The sequence below is a fragment of the Sus scrofa genome, chromosome 7 (genome assembly GCF_000003025.6).
Source record: "Sus scrofa isolate TJ Tabasco breed Duroc chromosome 7, Sscrofa11.1, whole genome shotgun sequence".
NCBI classification, from domain to species: domain Eukaryota; kingdom Metazoa; phylum Chordata; class Mammalia; order Artiodactyla; family Suidae; genus Sus; species Sus scrofa.
Genome location: NC_010449.5, coordinates 92572326 through 92590701, shown reverse-complemented (window position 1 = coordinate 92590701; position 18376 = coordinate 92572326). Strand labels below are relative to the sequence as shown.

General features: G+C 51.5%; 1 protein-coding gene across 1 annotated transcript in view; it reads left to right on the top strand.

The window, feature by feature from the left end:
* Nucleotides 1–18376, top strand: part of ACTN1 (actinin, alpha 1) — a gene marked incomplete in the record, with an annotated part of 94711 nt that overhangs the window by 54141 nt on the left and 22194 nt on the right. Inside the window, 4 exon segments of the mRNA NM_001243061.1 lie at nucleotides 4411–4525; nucleotides 9474–9593; nucleotides 15920–16006; nucleotides 17975–18062. Coding sequence (NP_001229990.1) covers nucleotides 4411–4525; nucleotides 9474–9593; nucleotides 15920–16006; nucleotides 17975–18062 — 410 coding nt within the window.

Sequence of the window (18376 nt, the reverse complement as noted above, 5' to 3'; positions counted from 1 at the left end):
AGGAAGTCAGCTAGGGCAGGGCCTGATTGGGGGTGAGGCAGTAAAATGGCCCCCTGCCCACTATCTAGATGAGGCCAGACCATAACCCTATTGGCATAGCAGTGCCCACCCTTCTGGGGTGTCCGGGCTGGAGGCCCTTGGGGCCAGGCCCTCTAGCCATGGGCATCCCTTATGGCTGTTGGCTTTTCCTCCTGCTAAGGGGTGGGTGCTCCCTCTGTCATCCTGTGGGAGCTGGGGTGTCAAGGTCAGGGCCTCCCCGTGCTGGAGGAGGGGTGTGGCTGTGAGGAGGGGTGTGCGTGGAGGACCTCACCTCTGGGCCTGCTCTCCCCTCCTTGGCCCCATCAGCCTCCTCTGCTGGGGACCCACCAGGCCACCGTCAAAGTCACAGCCTCTCTCCCTGTAATGCATCAGCGCCTGGTCAAGGAGGGTCCTCAGACACAAGGTATCATCTTGGGGACCCAGTGCAGCACTTGTAGGGGTGGGAGGCAAGGAGGAGGTGCGGGTGGGAGCACAGAGGGCAGGGACCTCTGAGGCCCCTCCCCAGGCAGGTTCCAGGGCAGCTAATTTTTCTCCTCCCTCTTACCATTTATTGGGCACCTTCTAAGAGGCAGGTCCCCCTGAGACATTTTTTAGTTAATGCCCTTGACTTCTGTGAAGTGCTCCCACTCCGCTACTTTATTGCTGAGGGACCTGAGGTTTAGGCAGGTGAGTCTGTGGCTCACACGGTGGTACAGAGTGGATCTAAGCGCTGAACCGCATCTGGTTCCCCCCAAGTGCATGTACTTAATCACTGAGTTACCCCACCCTTTCCTCTATGGCCTGAGCTTCGAGCTGGGTGCTTCTTGCTGGGGGAAGCTTCCTGCGGGGGAGGTGCTGGAGGCCCCCTTCATGGCAGTTACCTGTGGGGGCCGGGCTGGGCGCTTGGGGATTTTAGCTAAGTGCAGCCTCAGAGACCCGGCTTTGTAGGGGGGGTGTGCAGCGGTGGGGGGGGGGTGCGCATGGGGGGCTGGAATCTGGGCAAACACAGGTGCTTTTCAGCCTCCGGGCCTTGGCGTCTCCAGGAAGTGGGGCTGGCTGCTTTCAACAGCACTTTTCCTCTTTGCAAAAGTGGTATCTTTTTTACACACACCCGGCCTCTTCCTCCTTCCTCTCCCCCCCCACCCCCAACGACTGGGTAGTAAACAGATTTCCCAGCTGGGGGTGCTGCCGATTCCCACCAGGCCCTGGGCCTTGTTGGACCTGAAACTATCCCTTTGAGCTGCTGGGGGGATCTACTTCCTTCCCTCCTGAGAAGACCCCAAGCAGGGGCTGGGTGAGGGCCCTGGAGGGAGAAGAGAGCAAAGGCTGTGGAAATAACTGACGGTGGTAAATGCCCCACCCTGCCCCGCCCTGCCGTGAACTTAGAGTGTGATGACACCTGGGCAGAAGCGCCTATGTGGACAGAGAGCAGCTGCGAGAGAATAAGGAACCACAAACTATATTTATTTTAAAGATTTTTGAAATCCTTTAATATTTTTTGCATCAAGACATGTACAGCAGGAGTTTCCCTTGTGGCGCAGCAGAAACGAATCCGACTTGGAACCATGAGGTGGCGGGTTTGATCCCTGGCCTCGCTCAGTGGGTTAAGGATCCATCGTGGTGGTGAGCTGTGGTGTAGGTCACAGACGTGGCTCCAGTCTGGCATTGCTGGGGCTGTGGTGTAGGCAGGCCAGTGGCTACAGCTCCGATTAGACCCCTAGCCTGGGAACCTCCAAATGCCGCAGGTGGGGCCGTAAAAGGCAAAAAAGGCAAAAAAAAAAAAAAAAAAAGTACAACCAAAGGAAAAGAAAAACTAAGTAGTCCCTCAGCCCCTGCTAGGTTTGCAATGCCAGCATCAGGGGATGGGGACCGCAGGAGATACTGAGTATTTCTTGCCCTGTTGCATCCCCTTTCCTCTGGGCTTCTACCTCCAGAGGGTCCCGAGAGGCGTGTTTGGCCCGTCACCCCTCTGCCCTGATGCCGTTCAGGTGCGGTTGGATCTCCCAGGACCCTCCCACTTTGCATGGGTTCTTTACTTTGCTCCTTCACCCCGTTGTCTCAATTTTATTTTCTTTTTTATGGCCGCACCTGCGGCTCCTGGGCCAGGGGTCGAATTGGAGCTATAGCTGCAGCCTGTGCCACAGCCATGACAATACCGGATCTGGATCTGGATTTGAGCCACATCTGTGATCTACACTTGCGACAATGCTGGATCCTTAATCCACTGAGCGAGGCCAGGGATCAAACCTGCATCCTCATGGAGACAGTGCTGGATTCTTAACCTGCTGAGCCACAATGGAAACTCCCATTTGTCTAATTTTTGCATCCACTAGAATGTCTGTTGCACAGGGCAAGGACTCGGGGTGTTTTGTTCACTGCCGTGCCCTGAGACTCTAGGCTGAGCATTGAGTCCAGGTGCGAAGCTGACCAGTGGCCCCCATGCAATGGAATATGGGCAATGATGGGGTGGGTGCGAGGTGTGGTGGACTCACGTATCACCCTGATGCGGTGGGTGGCTGTCAGGAAGGCTTTCTGGAGGAGGTGATGTCTTGGCCCGATCTGAGGAGATGAGTGTGAGTTAGCCAAGCAGGACATAAAGGACATTCCAGGCTGGGGAATTGGCACATGTCCCATCTGTGTGCCAGGCTTAGCAGAGCTTTGGGACTGCACACACCCCTCTCTGTCTACCATGGGAGTGGGCTGGTCTACAGAGCGGAGATGGGGTGGCAGGGAGAGAGGCGTGCCCTGTGTTGGGCAATTCCCAGTGAGACATGCTTTAAGGATGAGTCCCAGCATTGGGGGTGTCATGATGAGCCCCCTTCCCCATCTGTGTGGACTGATGTCTCCCCTTCTTGCTCACAGGCTCGTCGGCTCTTGCTTATAAACCTCTGCAGCCATTTCTTCTCCCCAGTCACCACTGGTGTGGCTTTCCTCCCTTCCCTGCCCATTCACTGCCACTTCGCTTTGGAGTTCCCCAGGGCCAGGGGAAGTGGAGTGATGGGGTCATGCATCTGGTGACCTTTCTGGGGAGGAGCAGGAATATTTCCGGTGTGGTTACTGCTGGTATGATGAATAACACACTTCTCACCACTGCTGCTTTGCAGGGCAGGTGGGAAGAGAGAGCTGGCCAGCCCAGCTGTGGGGGACTGAACACGGGCTCTTGAGCCCCCATCTAGTTGAAAGCGCCCTTTGGTGCAGAGAAGTCTGGAGTTGCCAAGGAATGGCTTGGCTCTAAAGCAGGAGAGCCCTGCTCTCTGTTTGTGACAGCTGGAGAGAGACCCTTGCCCAAGTTTTGTTTGGATAGGCTCGTGAAATTGAAGCATATGCATTTATTTCTCTTGTTTGTGGCATCCACCTGTTCCTCGTGTGAGCCAACAGGGGGTGCTCTTGACACAAGCTGCTTGGTTGGTGGCCTGCCTGATCATCGCCCTCATACAGATCAGAAAATTACAATGCTGATGGTCTTGCATTTGATCTCCTTACCTTCTCCTCTGGAAATTCTTATTCATGCTTTTGCAGCTTATGGTGCCTCTACCTTTGACCCCAAATATACATACATGCACTTTCTCCTTGTCCTGACTGTCCCTCTGAATGCTGTTCCCAACAAAACTGATTAATCCTCTCCCTTAGCTGACTGCCAGATGGGCAAGGATTTTAAGGAGGTGTTTGCCCTAAGGGGTTCATGAGACTGAGTACTTTGCCTTTGGGCTACTCTGCCTTATGACTGATGCTCCAAACCAAGCCTTAAAATCTGAGAGGTAGGAATTCCCGTCGTGCACTGGCAGAAACGAATCCGACTAGGAACCATGAGGTTGCGGGTTCGATCCCTGGCCTCGCTCAGGGGATCAAGGATCTGGCGTGGCCGAGAGCTGTGAAGTAGGCCGGTGGCTGTAGCCCCGATTCGACCCCTAGCCTGGGAACCTCCATATGCTGTGGGTATGGCTCTTAAAAGTGGAAAAAAAAAAAAAATCTAAGATGTAAATTGTTCAGAATGAAATTCTGCCACTTCTAAGTGTGGGGGTGTGTGATGTTTTTGGAAGAAGGTTGGGAGGGGAGACATTAAAGGCAGGTGTCCATCCAACTGGTGCCCACTCATGCCGCTGGCCCTGCATGATGACTACTTTGCTGTTGCCCTGCGATGAGGTGAAGGAGACTGCGCTGGGAGGTTTATGAGCTCCGCTGAGTGGGTTTCTCGCCCTCTTTGGCACCATTAGAGGTCTTGACCAACAAGGATGACAGACTACCAGCCTGCCCAGTACCTTATATAGAACAATCAGGAAAATGACATGAGGCCAACAGGTCCTGGGGACCCACGGAGGCCTCTTGTGAGGGCTCACAGACCATGTGGCTTGTGGGAGAGCCTGACCATTTGCTCGTCTTTCCTCTGCGCAGACATTCACAGCATGGTGCAACTCCCACCTCCGGAAGGCAGGCACGCAGATCGAGAACATCGAGGAGGACTTCCGGGACGGCCTGAAGCTGATGCTGCTGCTGGAGGTCATCTCAGGTGAGCTGGACCATTGGCCTTGGGAGTGCCAGGGCAGAGGTGAGGCCAGAGGGGCAGGGCCACCGTGGCCCGGGATCAGGCGCTGCCCACTGGGTTCTGCAACTTTGGAAATACTGCCCTGACACCTTGGCTCCTGCTCTGTTTTTGTTCATGGCTGGCTCTGGGGCTCTTGAAAAAGTTGAGGGTGAGAGGTGTGAATTCAAACGGGGAGACGAGGCTTGGTCCTAGCTCTGCTGCCAACCATCTGTGTGTTCTTGGACAAGTCACTGCATTTCTGCCTGCGCAATTTTCATCTGATAAAGGATTTGAAGGATGATGTCTCCTCCAAATGCTAGGATTCTGTGGTCAGCAAAGCAGCTATGACTGACCATCTCCAAACGCTGGCTCCACTGCTACCTAGCTGCCTGTATCCATCCCATGTGTCCAGATGTCTGGCGCAATATCTCCTCTGGGATGCCTGTCCCCACTTTATTTCTTCTTTTTTTTTTGTCTTTTTGCCATTTCTTCCCCCCCTTCCCCCCCGCCCCCGCAGCATATGGAGGTTCCCGGGCTAGAGGTCGAATTGGAGCCATAGCCTCTGGCCTACGCCAGAGCCACAGCAACACAGGATCAGAGCCGCATCTGCAACTTATGCCACAGCTCACGGCCACACCGGATCCTTAACCCACTGAGCGAGGCCAGGGATCGAACCCTCGTCCTCATGGATCCTAGTTGGGTTCGTTAACCCCTGAGCCATGAAGGGAACTCGTCAAGTATTATTCATTCTTGTTTCCTTCTTCTGTTATCCTCTTACCTCTGCTCCTCCCGGTGTCAGTGTGGCCTCAGCTCTCACCTAGATGATGCCCAGAGGCTTTTGACTCCTCCCAGCTCCGCCCTTCCCACGGCCCTCCTTCACCCGCACCGCAGCCAGAGGGTCCATTCAACGGCCCAGATATGGTTGCACTGTTCCCTGCTTGAAGCTGTTGCGTGCCTCCTTGGGACTTTGCGCTGGCATTCCCTAGCCTGGCCAGTAGGATCCTTCGTGAGCTGGCACCTGCTTTGATTTCAACTAACTATCCCCCAAAAGGTGCCAGACTTCAGACCCTCTGCCACACGCATGCAGTCCTCCCCAGACAGGGTGCTCGGTTCTCTGTGCTTTTGTACAAGTTCTGATGGCCTCCCCCCACCCCAGTACTTCAAAATATTTCCGTTGGGGATGAAATCTTCATGTGGGATGGGGGTGGGTTGTCTTTTTAGGGCCGCACCCGCAGCATATGGAGGTTCTTAGGCGAGGGGTCGAACCGGAGCTGTAGCTGCCGGCCTACACCACAGCCACAGCAATGCCAGATCTGAGCTGCATCTGCAACTTATGCCACAGCTCACGACCATGCCCGATCCTTAACCCGCTGAGCGAGGCCACGGATCGAACCTGCGTCCTCATGGATACTAGTTGGATTTGTTTCCACTGAGCCATGATGGGAACTCCCCATTTTGATTATTTTTCCCTGTACACAGAGGCATTGGGTACTTTCACATTGTGCAGCCATCACCACCAGCCATCTCCAGACCTCTTCCTCATTCCACACCGAGACTCCATACTGTTAAACTCCAGGAGTTCCCGCTGTGGCTCGGTGGTCAACGAATCCGACTAGGAACCATGAGGTTGCAGGTTCGATCTCTGGCCTCGCTCAGTGGGTTAGGGATCTGGCGTTGCCGTGAGCTGTGGTGTGGGTCGCAGATCCTGCATTGCTGTGGCTCTGGCATAGGCTGGCGGCTACAGCTCCGATTGGACCCCTAGCCTGGGAACCTCCACATGCTGTGGGAGCAGCTCTAGAAAAGACAAAAAGACAAAAAACAAAAAAAATTTAAAAATTTAAAACAAACAAACAAACTCCAGCTCCCTGTTCCCCTCCCCCCCCAGTCCCTGGCCACCAGCATTCTGTTTTCTGTCTCTGAATTTGTCGGTGCTAGGTTCCTTACATTCGTGGAATCATATAGTATTTGTCCTTTTGTTTCTTTTATTTTGAGCCATGGCATGCAGCATCTTGATGTAGGCTCTCATTTCCCAGACCAGGGATTAAAAAAATCCCGGCCGGTGAAAGTGCTGCGTCCTAACCATTAAACCCCTAGGGAGCGCCCAGTATTTGTCCTTTTGTGTCTGGCTTAATTTCATTTAGCATCATGTCCTTGTGGTTCTCCGATGAAGTAGCATGTATCAGAGTTCCTTTTCTAAGATTGAATAATATTCTTTGGTATGTATACTCTTTTTTTTTTCTTTTTTCTTTTTTTCTTTTTAGGGCCGCACCTGAGGCATATGGAGGTTCCTAGGCTAGGGGTGCAATTGGAGCTGTAGCCACCGGCCTATACCACAACCATAGCAACATCAGCTCCTTAACCCACTGAGGGAGGCTAGGGATCAGACCCACAACCTTATGGTTCCTAGTCAGATTTGTTTCTGCTGCACTACAGTGGGAACTCCTGTATACTCTACTTTTTATTTATTTAGTCATCTGTCAATTAGCACTTGGGTTGTTTCTGCCTTTTGGCTGTTGTGAATAATGCTGCTGAGAACATGGGCGTATAGTTATCTGCTCAAGTCTATGCTTTCAATTCGCTTGGGTATGTACGCAGAAATGGAATTGCTGCACCTAGGGTAATTCTATGTTTAATTTTTTTAGGAACTGCCATATGTTTTCTTCTAACTGCCTTTAGAGTGTCCATCCCTAAGTCCTCCTCTGATTTTTCTGAGTTGAAACCAACCTGGCATTGTTCTTTTTTTATTCTTCGAAACTCAGCTTAGGCACTTCCTCCAGGAAGGCTTCCCGGATCACCACTGCTGGCCTCCTGCTTTGAATGACTGCCCTTTCTGGGCTCTTAGAACACCCCATGGATTCCTTTCCCACATGGCAGGATCATTTTTGGCTCCTGTGTTTTTCTCCCCACTGTACACTGAGCACCTTGGGGCAGGGGTGGTCTCATCTGCGTCCTGAGGGCTTAGACTTGTACTTGGCACAGTGATGTTTAGCAAACACTAGAGTGGCCGAATGTCCAGCTGGGCCTTTCTGCATAACCACCAGGTGCTCCCTCCGAAAGGGCCAGCTTGTGCTCATCTGTGATGGAGCGCATCTCCTGCCTGGCGCAGGGGGAGGTAGAGTCACAGAGATACTGCCTTTTCCTCCTTGAGCATCTCTGGAGATGGGTAGGAAGATGGGAGAAGGAAGGGGTGCTGCCTGCAGAGGTCCTCCCAGTGTGGTCCCTCGACCACCTGCACCAGAATCAGCAGGACCGCTTGACCACAGGCAGATTCCCAGACCACACCCCAGACCTCCTAACTCAGAAACTCAGGAGGCAGGGGAGGGGCCTAGACAGCTGCAATTAGCCAGGTTCTCTGGGTGGTTTTGTGCCGACTGAGTTTGAGAACCACTGTCCTTGCTGTCTCCACTGTCTTGGACAAGCCCAGTTCTAGCCAGTGCACGCGGCTGGCGGGCAGGCTGGCGGGCTCAGCCTTAGCAGGACCTAAGGGCTGAGGCTTTAGCAGGAACAGCCTTTCAGGGAGATACATCACTACCTCCGTCTATTCTATCTCAAGGGAGCCCCTTTCTGAGTTCCCATCGTGGCTCAGTGGTTAACAGATCTGACTAGGAACCATGAGGTTGCAGGTTCAATCCCTGGCCTCACTCAGTGGGTTAAGGATCTGGCATTGCTGTGAGCTGTGGTGTAGGTCCAAGACACTGCTCGGATCTGGCGTTGCTGTGGCTGTGGTGTAGGCTGGCGGCTACAGCTCCGATTAGACCCCTAGCCTTGGACCCTCCATATGCCACAGGTGCGGCCCTAGAAAAGACAAAAAAAAAATTTAAAGAAATGAAGCCCCTTTGCATAGGAGGGCAGTAGGGCACCTTGCCAGAGAGAAGGGGCAGTGGCTACATAATAAAAACCCAGCTGTGCTTTCCTGGGAGCTGCCAGGCCAAGTCACAGCTGTGGCAGGAAGTCTGTGCTCTAAAAGCTGGGGGGTCCCTGGGGAGTTGGGAGGTCCCCTAGAGAGGTGCTGCTCTGACAGGGTGGGCATGGCCCAGCATCAGGACCGCCCCGCCCCTCGAGATCTCTCAGCCTGACTGTTGATGTGCTTGGAAGCTGCTGGAGAAGGGTGGCTGGGCGGGGCCGGAGACCATGGCGGGTGCCAGGGTCCTGAGTTTCAGGCTCTAGGATGGTGGTTCTCAGCCTTTTGCGGGTCCCTGATCTCTGCAGATAGTTTCAGGAGATCCTTGGACCTCACTGAGTTGTGCTCTTAACCACTCCTTCCCGTGGCTTCTCACCCTAAAGGCTGAACATCAGATGCTCCCCCATGGAAGCTGGATGTGGGGGTGGGGGGATGGCTGGCGAGTGATGGGGAGGGTTAGCTTGGAGCTGATCCAAAGGTGATCCCTGGGAGGCGATACCCAGACGGAGCAGCAGTTCTCAAATGAGAGAGGGATGCTGTGGCAGTGCCACCTCAACACACAGGGAACTCGTGCAAAATACTCTAGAGGAACTCACACTCCCTCCCAGGCCAGAGCAGTCTCGGCTAGGAGTCAGGGCCTTTGCATATGCTGTTCCTTCTGCCTGGATCACCATTCCCTGCTGTCTGGGCCTGGCTGCCTCCCACCCACAGGCCTTCTCAGATCACCCTGTGACTGCCCGAGGGTACCTGCCTTCCTCTGCAGTTTGTTGTTAAGCCTCTCTTTTAAGCATTTATCGTCTTGGGTGTGTGTTCCTTGATGTGTATTGATTTGTGTGTTTCTGTGTTGAGGGTCTGTCCCTCCCCCGGACCCATAAGTACATGAGGTTAGCAAGCTGTTCTGTTCACCCCCCAGTCTTAGCCCGGACGCATGTTAGGGGCTTAACACAGACTGGGTGAGTAGCTGCAAGCGGTGTGGACCTGAGCCGTGAGAGGACAGCATCTCACTGCCAATGCCTCCCTCTCTGTGTTTAGGTGAACGCCTGGCCAAGCCGGAGAGAGGCAAGATGAGAGTGCACAAGATTTCCAACGTCAACAAGGCCTTGGACTTCATAGCCAGCAAGGGCGTCAAGCTGGTGTCCATAGGAGCCGAAGGTGAGTGAGTTTGCCTCCTGGCCACCCGCCCCCAGAGCTAGATCTTCTGCATCCCCCTCTCCCCCCGCCCCCTTCTCTTGGCCTTTTGCAGCCTGACCCCTAGACCCACACCTCCCCGGGGGGCATTCGGAAGTGGTGCTCCCTGTACCGACATCTGGTCAACCGGTGGCTCCTCCGTGTAGAGACACCTCCCCAGCACTTCCCTTCTAGTCTCTGCGCTGTGGCAGCTCCCGCGCTGAGTCCTAGCGCTGTGGGGTCTGCGTGTGTGGAAGGTCACCTCCCTCTTCCGCAGGCCCGGCTGCGAGCAGAGTTGTGGGGTCTGGGGAGAGCGTGCAGATGCTGGCTGGCTGGAGCCAGCACGGTGGCTGCCACGAGACCTTCTTCTTTTTTTTTTTTTTGGTCTTTTTGTATTTTTTTCTAGGGCTGCTCCCATGGCATATGGAGGTTCCCAGGCTAGGGATCGAATCAGAGCTGTAGCCGCCAGCCTACGCCGGAGCCACAGCAACGTGGGATCCAAGCCGCATCTGCCACCTACACCACAGCTCACAGCAATGCTGTATCCTTAACCCACTGAGCAAGGCCAGGGATCGAACCCGCAACCTCATGGTTCCTAGTCAGATTCGTTAACCTCTGCACGAGACAGGAACTCCTTTAGGAACCTTCTTAACAGCACTCCTGCAGCTTCTTGACTCTTTGCCCCTAACTTAAAAGAATTGTTCATACACCTGAAACCAATACCACACTGTAAGTCAACTATCCTTCGACTGAAAAAAAAATTGTGTACAGCTCAGTCTAAACGGTTCTTTGCATGTTCCTTCATAGTTAAAAGGAGGTACACAATTTCTTGTGTGCACTGTGTTGGTTCTGAAGGACTGGGGGAGAGTTGAGGTGATGAGAATAAACTGCCATAACCAATGAGTCCACTCGTGGCTCAGCGGATTAAGGAACTGGCTTTGTTGCGTCTCTGGTTACCGCTGTGGTGCAGGTTCAATCCCTGGCCCAGGAACTTCCTTATGCCACAGGCGTGGCAAAACGAACAAACAAACAAAAAGAACAACCCATCATCTGGTCCCATCAGTACTGTGTCCTGTGGATTCAGTGGTTGCTAGAGGTCAAAAAGTGAGGCGTACCTAGAGTCCATTCATTCATTCATTCATTGAAGATCTGACCCCGGTTGTGACTGTTGATCGTTTGCCCTGTGGCAGGTACTGAGCCAGAGCCCTCTGTAGCGGTGACCTCATTTAATCCCTACCATAGCCCAAGAAGGTGGCTGTAATTATGAGCCTTATTTTGCAATAAGAAAGCAGATGCCTAATGAGATGAGCTTGTCCAGAGTCCCATCATCAGCAAGTGGCAAAGCCAGAATTCAAATCCAGGTCTGTGTGACTCCAGAGAAGGGCCCCCACAGGGTGGCCTTTCCTTGCAAAGTGGGGGGGCTCTTGCTTCAGGAGGTTCGTAGGAGCAGATCTCTTCTCTGTTGATGGCTTTAAAGTCCTCCCTCCAATTTTTTCTAGGAATTGAGGGATTCGATGTTGCTCTTTTTTTCCCCCTTTTTTTCAGGATGATTTTTTATTTTTTAAATTACACCATGAGTTTGATTACATTTATAGTTGTACCACAGTCATCACAACCAAATTTTGTAGCATTTCCATCCCAAACCCTCAGTGCATTCCCCCACCTCCCCAACCTGTCTCATTAGGAAACCATAAGTTTTTCAAAGTCTGTGGGTCAGTATCGAACTGAGAAACTTGCACACTGGGGTTGACAGTTTATGGGGTCAAACCTGCTGACCCGGGTGTCTGTAAATACTGGGACATGGGCACATCCATTTGTTTATGTGTGATTGGCTGCTTTCCTGCTACACGCAGAATTGCATAGTTGCGAAAGCGGCCATATGGCCTGCAAAGCTGAAAATATTTCCTATCAGGCCCTTTACAGGAAATGCCTGCTGACCTCTGCCTTATCAGGGACTCAGCTAGTACTCGAAGACATCGTGGGTGGTTCCTGATGAGTCCCACCCCCTCAGCTGTGAGGCAAAGACCACATCCTTGTGGCCCCAGCTTCAGCAGCATAATGCACACAGTAGGCGCTCAATGAATGTTTGAAGGGCTTGCACACAGCATGGGACTTTGTGAGTGAGAAAACAGTCTCTGTTAATAAGAATAGTTTGTTCTCTTAGGGAAGAGTAAAGAGCTGGCAGAAAGTTTCAACCAACCAGGGATGGGAAGCCTAAGAAATTGCCCCTCAGGTGGTCAGGTGCAAGCTCAGATGCCCCCTGGAGCAGGGAAGTAGAGGATGTGTGAGGTGGGCCAGGGGTGAGCAGGAGGGAGGAGTGGGGACTGGGGAGAAGTTGGGAGAGCATGTCTTTCTAAGCGGGGCAGATCTAACCAGTCGCTGCTGTGTGGAAATGCACATCCGGCATTGTTAGATTATCCACTGTTTTGTTTTTGTTTTTTTTTGTTTTTTTGGGTTTTTTTTTTTTGTCTTTTTGCTATTTCTTTGGGCCACTCCCGCGGCATATGGAGGTTCCCAGGCTAGGGGTCGAATCGGAGCCATAGCCACCAGCCTACACCAGAGCCACAGCAACACGTGATCCAAGCCGCGTCTGCAACCTACACCACAGCTCACAGCAACGCCGGATCGTCAACCCACTGAGCAAGGGCAGGGACCGAACCCTCAACCTCATGGCTCCTAGTCGGATTCATTAACCACTGCGCCACAAGGGGAACTCCTATCCACTGTTTTAAAAGCAGCCAGAAACCCAGATTTTTAGAAAGGAAAATTTAACAACTACCTAAGTATATATATTTTAAGACTCTGAATACCAAAAGGGAGGAAGAAAGAAGAAGATGGGCGAGAATAGCACTAGCTGACTTCCAGATATGTGCCTGGCCGGACAGGCTGCTCTCATGGGCTTGGAGGAGGGGTATCACCAGCCACATTTCACAGTCAAGGAAACTGAGGCTCAGAGAAGCTGCTGGAAGGGAAGTGTGTAGTACGGTGAGCACAGACTCTGGGCCTGACTGCTTCCTTATGGCAGAGCCTGGATTCAGTCCCAGGGGCTTGGGCTCTGGAGCTGAGGTCTAACCCTCTTCCCACCGATTGCTCCAAGCCATCGCTGCCCTCTCTGCAGGGGCCCGGGACAGAACTTTCACATCAGATTGGCTGCAGAGGAGCAAAGACAGACATAGACGTAAACTCTGCCACCACCTGTCATCTTCCAGGAAGTCACCTCACCTCCCTGGCCACGGTTTTCTAGTTCCTTTCACAGGGGCCTTACTTCTCAAAAGATTTTCTAGTGCCTCCTTTTTAAAAATTTTTCTTTTTCCTTTTCTGGCCACCCCCGGTGTATGGAGTTCCCCGGCCAGGGATTGGATCCGAGCTGTAGTTGTGACCTGAGCCATGGCTGCTGGATCCTTAACCCACTGTGCCGGGCCAGGGATCGAACCTGCATCCCAGCACTCCCAAGATGCCACTGATCCCGTTGCACCACAGCGGGAACTCCTAAAGCCTCCTTTGAAATGAGACATTCCCTACCTTCTTGCTGTCTTTAAGCTGAGCTTCCCTCTTTGAAATCCTCTCTCCTGTCTCAAGCCAAGCACCAAGATGCTAGGATGGCCGCTCTGCTGAGCCAGGAAACTGGACCAGGCCCCGAATGGGTTTTGTTGATTTTAATGAAAGGGAGTTTACGGACATGGACTGTGAAAGACAGTGGAGTGGATCACCTGGAACGAGCCCTCCTGGAATTGGGGTCGGGGGAGACGTTGCCAGTCATCCTGGCTGGGGTCCCAGGGGGACCAAGCCTGGCCTGGGTGAGAGACCCCAGACCTTTGAAGGACTACCACATGTGGCAAGGACTTGACTCTGGCAGAATCAGGCCTGAAAGGGAGACCGATGGGCAGGCTGACTGTGGATGAGACACGCAGCTTAGGGAGGAGAATGGGTTCACCGTCCCAGCAGGTGTTAGATGGAGGCTGGAAGCAAGGAGTGGATACACTGCGGGGAGGGCTTAGAATAGACCTCTAAGATTTCTTGTGTGATATTTGATTCCGGAAGGTCAAATGAGATTGATGAGGTCTGGGCTTGACCTGGGTGAGGGGTTGGGATTTAAGTGGAAGAGAGCGCATGAGAAGGATTTTTCACTTTAAAATCTGGGAGGCAGGAGTTCCTGTCGTGGCTCAGGGGTTAACGAATCCGACTAGGAACCATGAGGTTGCGGGTTTGATCCCTGGCCTTGTTCAGTGGATTAAGGATCCAGCGTTGTTGCGAGCTGTGGTGTAGGTTGCAGATGTAGCTCGGATCTCGCGTTGCTGTGGCTGTGGTGCAGGCCAGCAGCTACAGCTCCGATTCATCCCCTAGCCTCAGAACCTCCATATGCTGCAAGGGTGGCCCTAAAAAGCAAAAAAAAAAAAAAAAAAAAAAAAAGAAAGAAAATCATTATAGTTGATTTACAGTGTTCTGTCCGTTTCTGCTTAGGAACTGATTCTTGACTGACCGCACTTCCCCCCCAGCATGCTCTGCAAAGTGCAGGCTGGCCGTTGTAGTTGAGGAGCAGGGTCACAAGCTGTTCCAGCTCCCTGTCTCTCTAACCCAGGTCCTCTCCAGCCTGGGTCATTGCCCTGCTGAGGCCCAGGGTTCTGGGAGGGGCATTTAAACCCCCCACGTAGCAGGAAGAGTTACATCCTGTCCCAGGTCAAAGTGGACCCTGTGCTTCCTTTGCTCAGCACCCTGATGCAAGCAGAGCAGAGGTTCCCACCCCCGCAGAAGCAGCTGTGGCCAGACTTCATTGCCCAGGGCCTGTCTCTTGTGAGTCCTTCAGCGACAGGCCACTTTGCCCTCTCTTTTGAGGACGGGGATGGAATCTTAGCATTCATTTCCTCAGTGGAATCCACTCTTGCTTAAGGGGTGTGTGGGAAGCAAACCCTAGTGGACGTGGGCTCAGGGAATCAGGAACCTCTGGAAGCTGCCCCTTCTCCTGGTTTTGTTGGGTGTCCCCTAAAACTAGTGTTGGAGGTAGGAAGCAAAAAAAATAAGCAAGAGCACCTCACCGTGGGGCCAGGGGACCGTCTCATGTCTGGAAGCAGGTGAAGATGTAAAAACCAGCATTCGATGGTCAGCGCTCAGCCCCCAAGACCCCACAAATGACTCTGTATCTTAGGTGCCTTAAAAACCAGTTTATTGATCTTTGTCATCCCTGCTTCCCTGATTTACAGTGTTGTGCCAATTTCTGCTGTGCAGCAAAGTGACCCAGTCATACATGGATATAATTCCCTTATCTTCCATCCTGGTCTGTCCCAAGAGGCTGGATATAGTTCCCGGTGCTATACAGCAGGACCTCATTGCTTGTCCATTCTAAATGTCATAGTTTGCATCTGCTAGCCCCAAACTCCAGGTTCATCCCACTCCCTCCCCCGACCCCCTTGGCATTTAAAAAAAAGTCTAAAAAGTGCTGCTTAGATTGAATTTAGTGGGCTATCTCTTAGTTGTGATCTTGAAGCTCTTTGTTTTTGTTTTTTTTTTCTGTTTTGTTTTGTTTTATAAGGCTCTGGCTCAGCTTTATCCTTTCATCTCTTTAACTCCTTTTACAGAAAAGTGCTTTTTCATTTGCAAAGAGTTTTGCATACATTATCTCATTGGACCTTACATAGAGCAAGCAACCCCACTTTATAAGTTCACCCCAATTTATAAATGAGGATGCTAAGGCTTAGAGAAGCCAGGTGACTTACTTAGGAGGGAACAGTAAGTCGTGGCATTCAGAAACCAGTAGATAAATGGAAAGAAGTCGAGTGTTGAAGCTGTTCTTTGAATAATAGTAATTCAAAAAGCCCAACTAATGGCACCATAAGGATGAGTTGTGAATTAGTGGCTCCTTCCAGATGGTAGTGTACAAATCTTTTTCTGTGTGTTGCCTGCCCTGGCTTTCCAGGTGCGGTTGACTGTTTTGAAAGCTGCATTTGTACAGAGGTGCCTGGACATTTGTGATGGTGTAGAAATCCTCTCCCTCTTCTCCGTTAGGCTGAGGGGCACCACCAGGGTTTAAGACACCCCCTTCTCTGTTGCCTTTCCTGTTGCATCCAGTTGAAGCGATCACACTCTCCTAGTGCCCCCAAGACACCCCCAAGTAGTCTTCCCTCCTGGCACCAGTGCATATGATGGCACCAGTTTTTAGACTTCCCTGTAGAGGAGGGGAGTGTGTGATCTTTGATTTCCTATGTGGTGCATGGAGTGACCTTGGGTGTTGGGGCGACCTTGGGTGTTGGAGTGATGTTGGGTGTTCAGGGAATTGCTGAGACCCATCCTGATGTGTCCTGCTGCTGTTGCCATAGAAATCGTGGATGGGAACGTGAAAATGACCCTGGGCATGATCTGGACCATCATCCTCCGCTTTGCCATCCAGGACATCTCCGTGGAAGGTAGGTCTTCTGCTCTGTTCTTTGCCTCTCCTGAGCTTTCACCGTCACGTCTTTCCCCCAGACCCTGGGGCAACAGGGCCCCTTGGTCACAGGCCACAGCCTGAGCTGCTTTCCCATTGCTGGCCTCTGTCCTCTCTCTCTTAGTCTCTCCTAGTCTACAGAGAAGTAAGAACTGTTTGGGGTGCTGGTCTCAGGTGTGTTGGCCCCAGGGAAACCCCTCACTGTAAGGAGGCTGAAGGTTGTTGTGGGGAAACACCCCAGCTGGCTTTTAGGTTGTTAAATTTGACAGAGTAGGGGGATTGATGGGAGAGCAAGCTGACCCCTGGTCCTCCCCTTTGCTCCCACAGCACCCTCTGGTGGCCACTTTGCAGATGTGCAAGGGACCACCAACAGTTGGGGCAGTGATCTCTCTAAACTTTTTTTTTAATGATTTTTATTTTTTCCATTAGAGCTGGTTTACAGTGTTCTCTCAGTTTTCTACTGTACAGCAACGTGACCCAGTCACACATACATGTATAAATTCTTTTTCTCACATTACTTCCATCATGCTCCATCGTAAGTGACTAGATATGGTTCTCAGTGCTAGACAGCAAGATCTCGTTGCTGTCTAAACTTTTGATTTCACACTCCAGCAGTTTTGAGCTTTAGCTCAGAATATGTGTTTATTTTGTAATAAATTATATTCACGTATTGCAATGCATGGTATAAAATACACATACCAAAACAAATTTTTAAAAGATGAGATGGAGGTATTTTTAAAACATTTTTGTTGATTTTAATGGCCTGGAAATCAAATCCTAAAAAGATCTTTCCTCAGAATAATTTTTAATGAGAACAGTGGATTAGATTGCTTTGCTGTGGAACTTTTGGTTTGACGCTTGGTGATACAGTGACTTGAAGGTCTAAGTTTGGTTTATAGATACCTGGTATTTAGGGCTGAAGTGGTAAAAAGATACCCACAGTTGTCACATAGGGCATGGTTCATGTTAGTGATAATAGATAAAAATCTGTTTTTCAAATAACTTTCTTGATGGGTTTGTTCTTTGGAGTAGACTTCTTGTCAACTCTGATTAAGCTGTTACGGTTTTAATATTGTAACTGACAAAGAGCTTGAACTAAGAGCAGAAGAATTAGCTTTGCTGATTTTTTAAAAACAGTCTTCCTGTGCTTGAATGATTAAATTATCTTCTCAGGAATTGTTTAACATCATTTTTAAAGTCCATGTTGTAAATGAAAGTAAATGAGATTATCTACAAACCCACTTCACTGGGTACCATAACCTGCAATTGACAGACATGAACACATGGGGGCGGTGTGGTTTGAAGCCCTCCTGCTCTGGGAGCTCTTGGAGTCCCCTCAGATACCCACCTGCCTTACCTTACAGACCCATGTCTGCTTTATACACACAGCAACATGTGTCATGTTGATCCATGCATTCTATATAAAGAAACCTTATTTTTTTGAGACGAACACTAAATTCTACTATGGGTCCCAATGCTTTCTCCTTACATGGCTATGTGCATTTCACAAAGGCCCCTTTGCCCCTACCTGAAGATTCCTGGATTTTAAATTTCACAGACCAATCAAACCTTCCTCCTCAGAGTGGCCACCTGACATCAGTTGCCGATATATTTTGTATTGTTGCCATTTCTTTGAATAAAAAGGAGTGAAGGGGAGATATTTTGGAAGTTTGAAAGATCATTTTCTCAGTATTTAAATGTATAACATAGCCAGTTCCGAAATGCTTCCCAGCTTATTCTGTGTTTCTCAAATAACTTCTCAAACTTCGTCAAGGAGATAGACTGGATAGCTTGGTAGCAGCTGGGTTGAAACCTAGGGGTCTTTGTGTGGACCCTCCGGGACAAAGCAGAGACCTTGTGGTCACAGTGGGGCCTCCCATGAGGCCACACCCCTCCTTCCACCGGGCCTGCCCACTGATCCCTCTGCCCATCGTCCCCTTCCCCACAGAGACTTCGGCCAAGGAAGGACTGCTCTTGTGGTGTCAGAGAAAGACAGCCCCTTACAAGAATGTCAATATCCAGAACTTCCACATAAGGTGAGTGGCTGGGGACGGAGGGGCTCCCATAGGACCTGGGCTGCTTCCCCTAAGGACCCCCGGCCACCTTGGGTGGGTTAGTCTCAGCTCTAGAACAGAACAGAGGGCCCTGGGGAAGAAGTCACTTTTCTGGGAAGGGAGCGTCCCTGACCCTTTGCCGCCCCCTCCCTCCTGGTGAGGAGCCTCACCCCCCCCCCCCCCCCGGCTACTTCCTGATTCCTCTTTGCCTGATGCTCTTGGGGCTCCTCTAGGAGAGTGTCCCAGAAGTTGCAGCTTGGGGCTCCAGAGCAGGGCAGACGAGGCCATAGACCTCG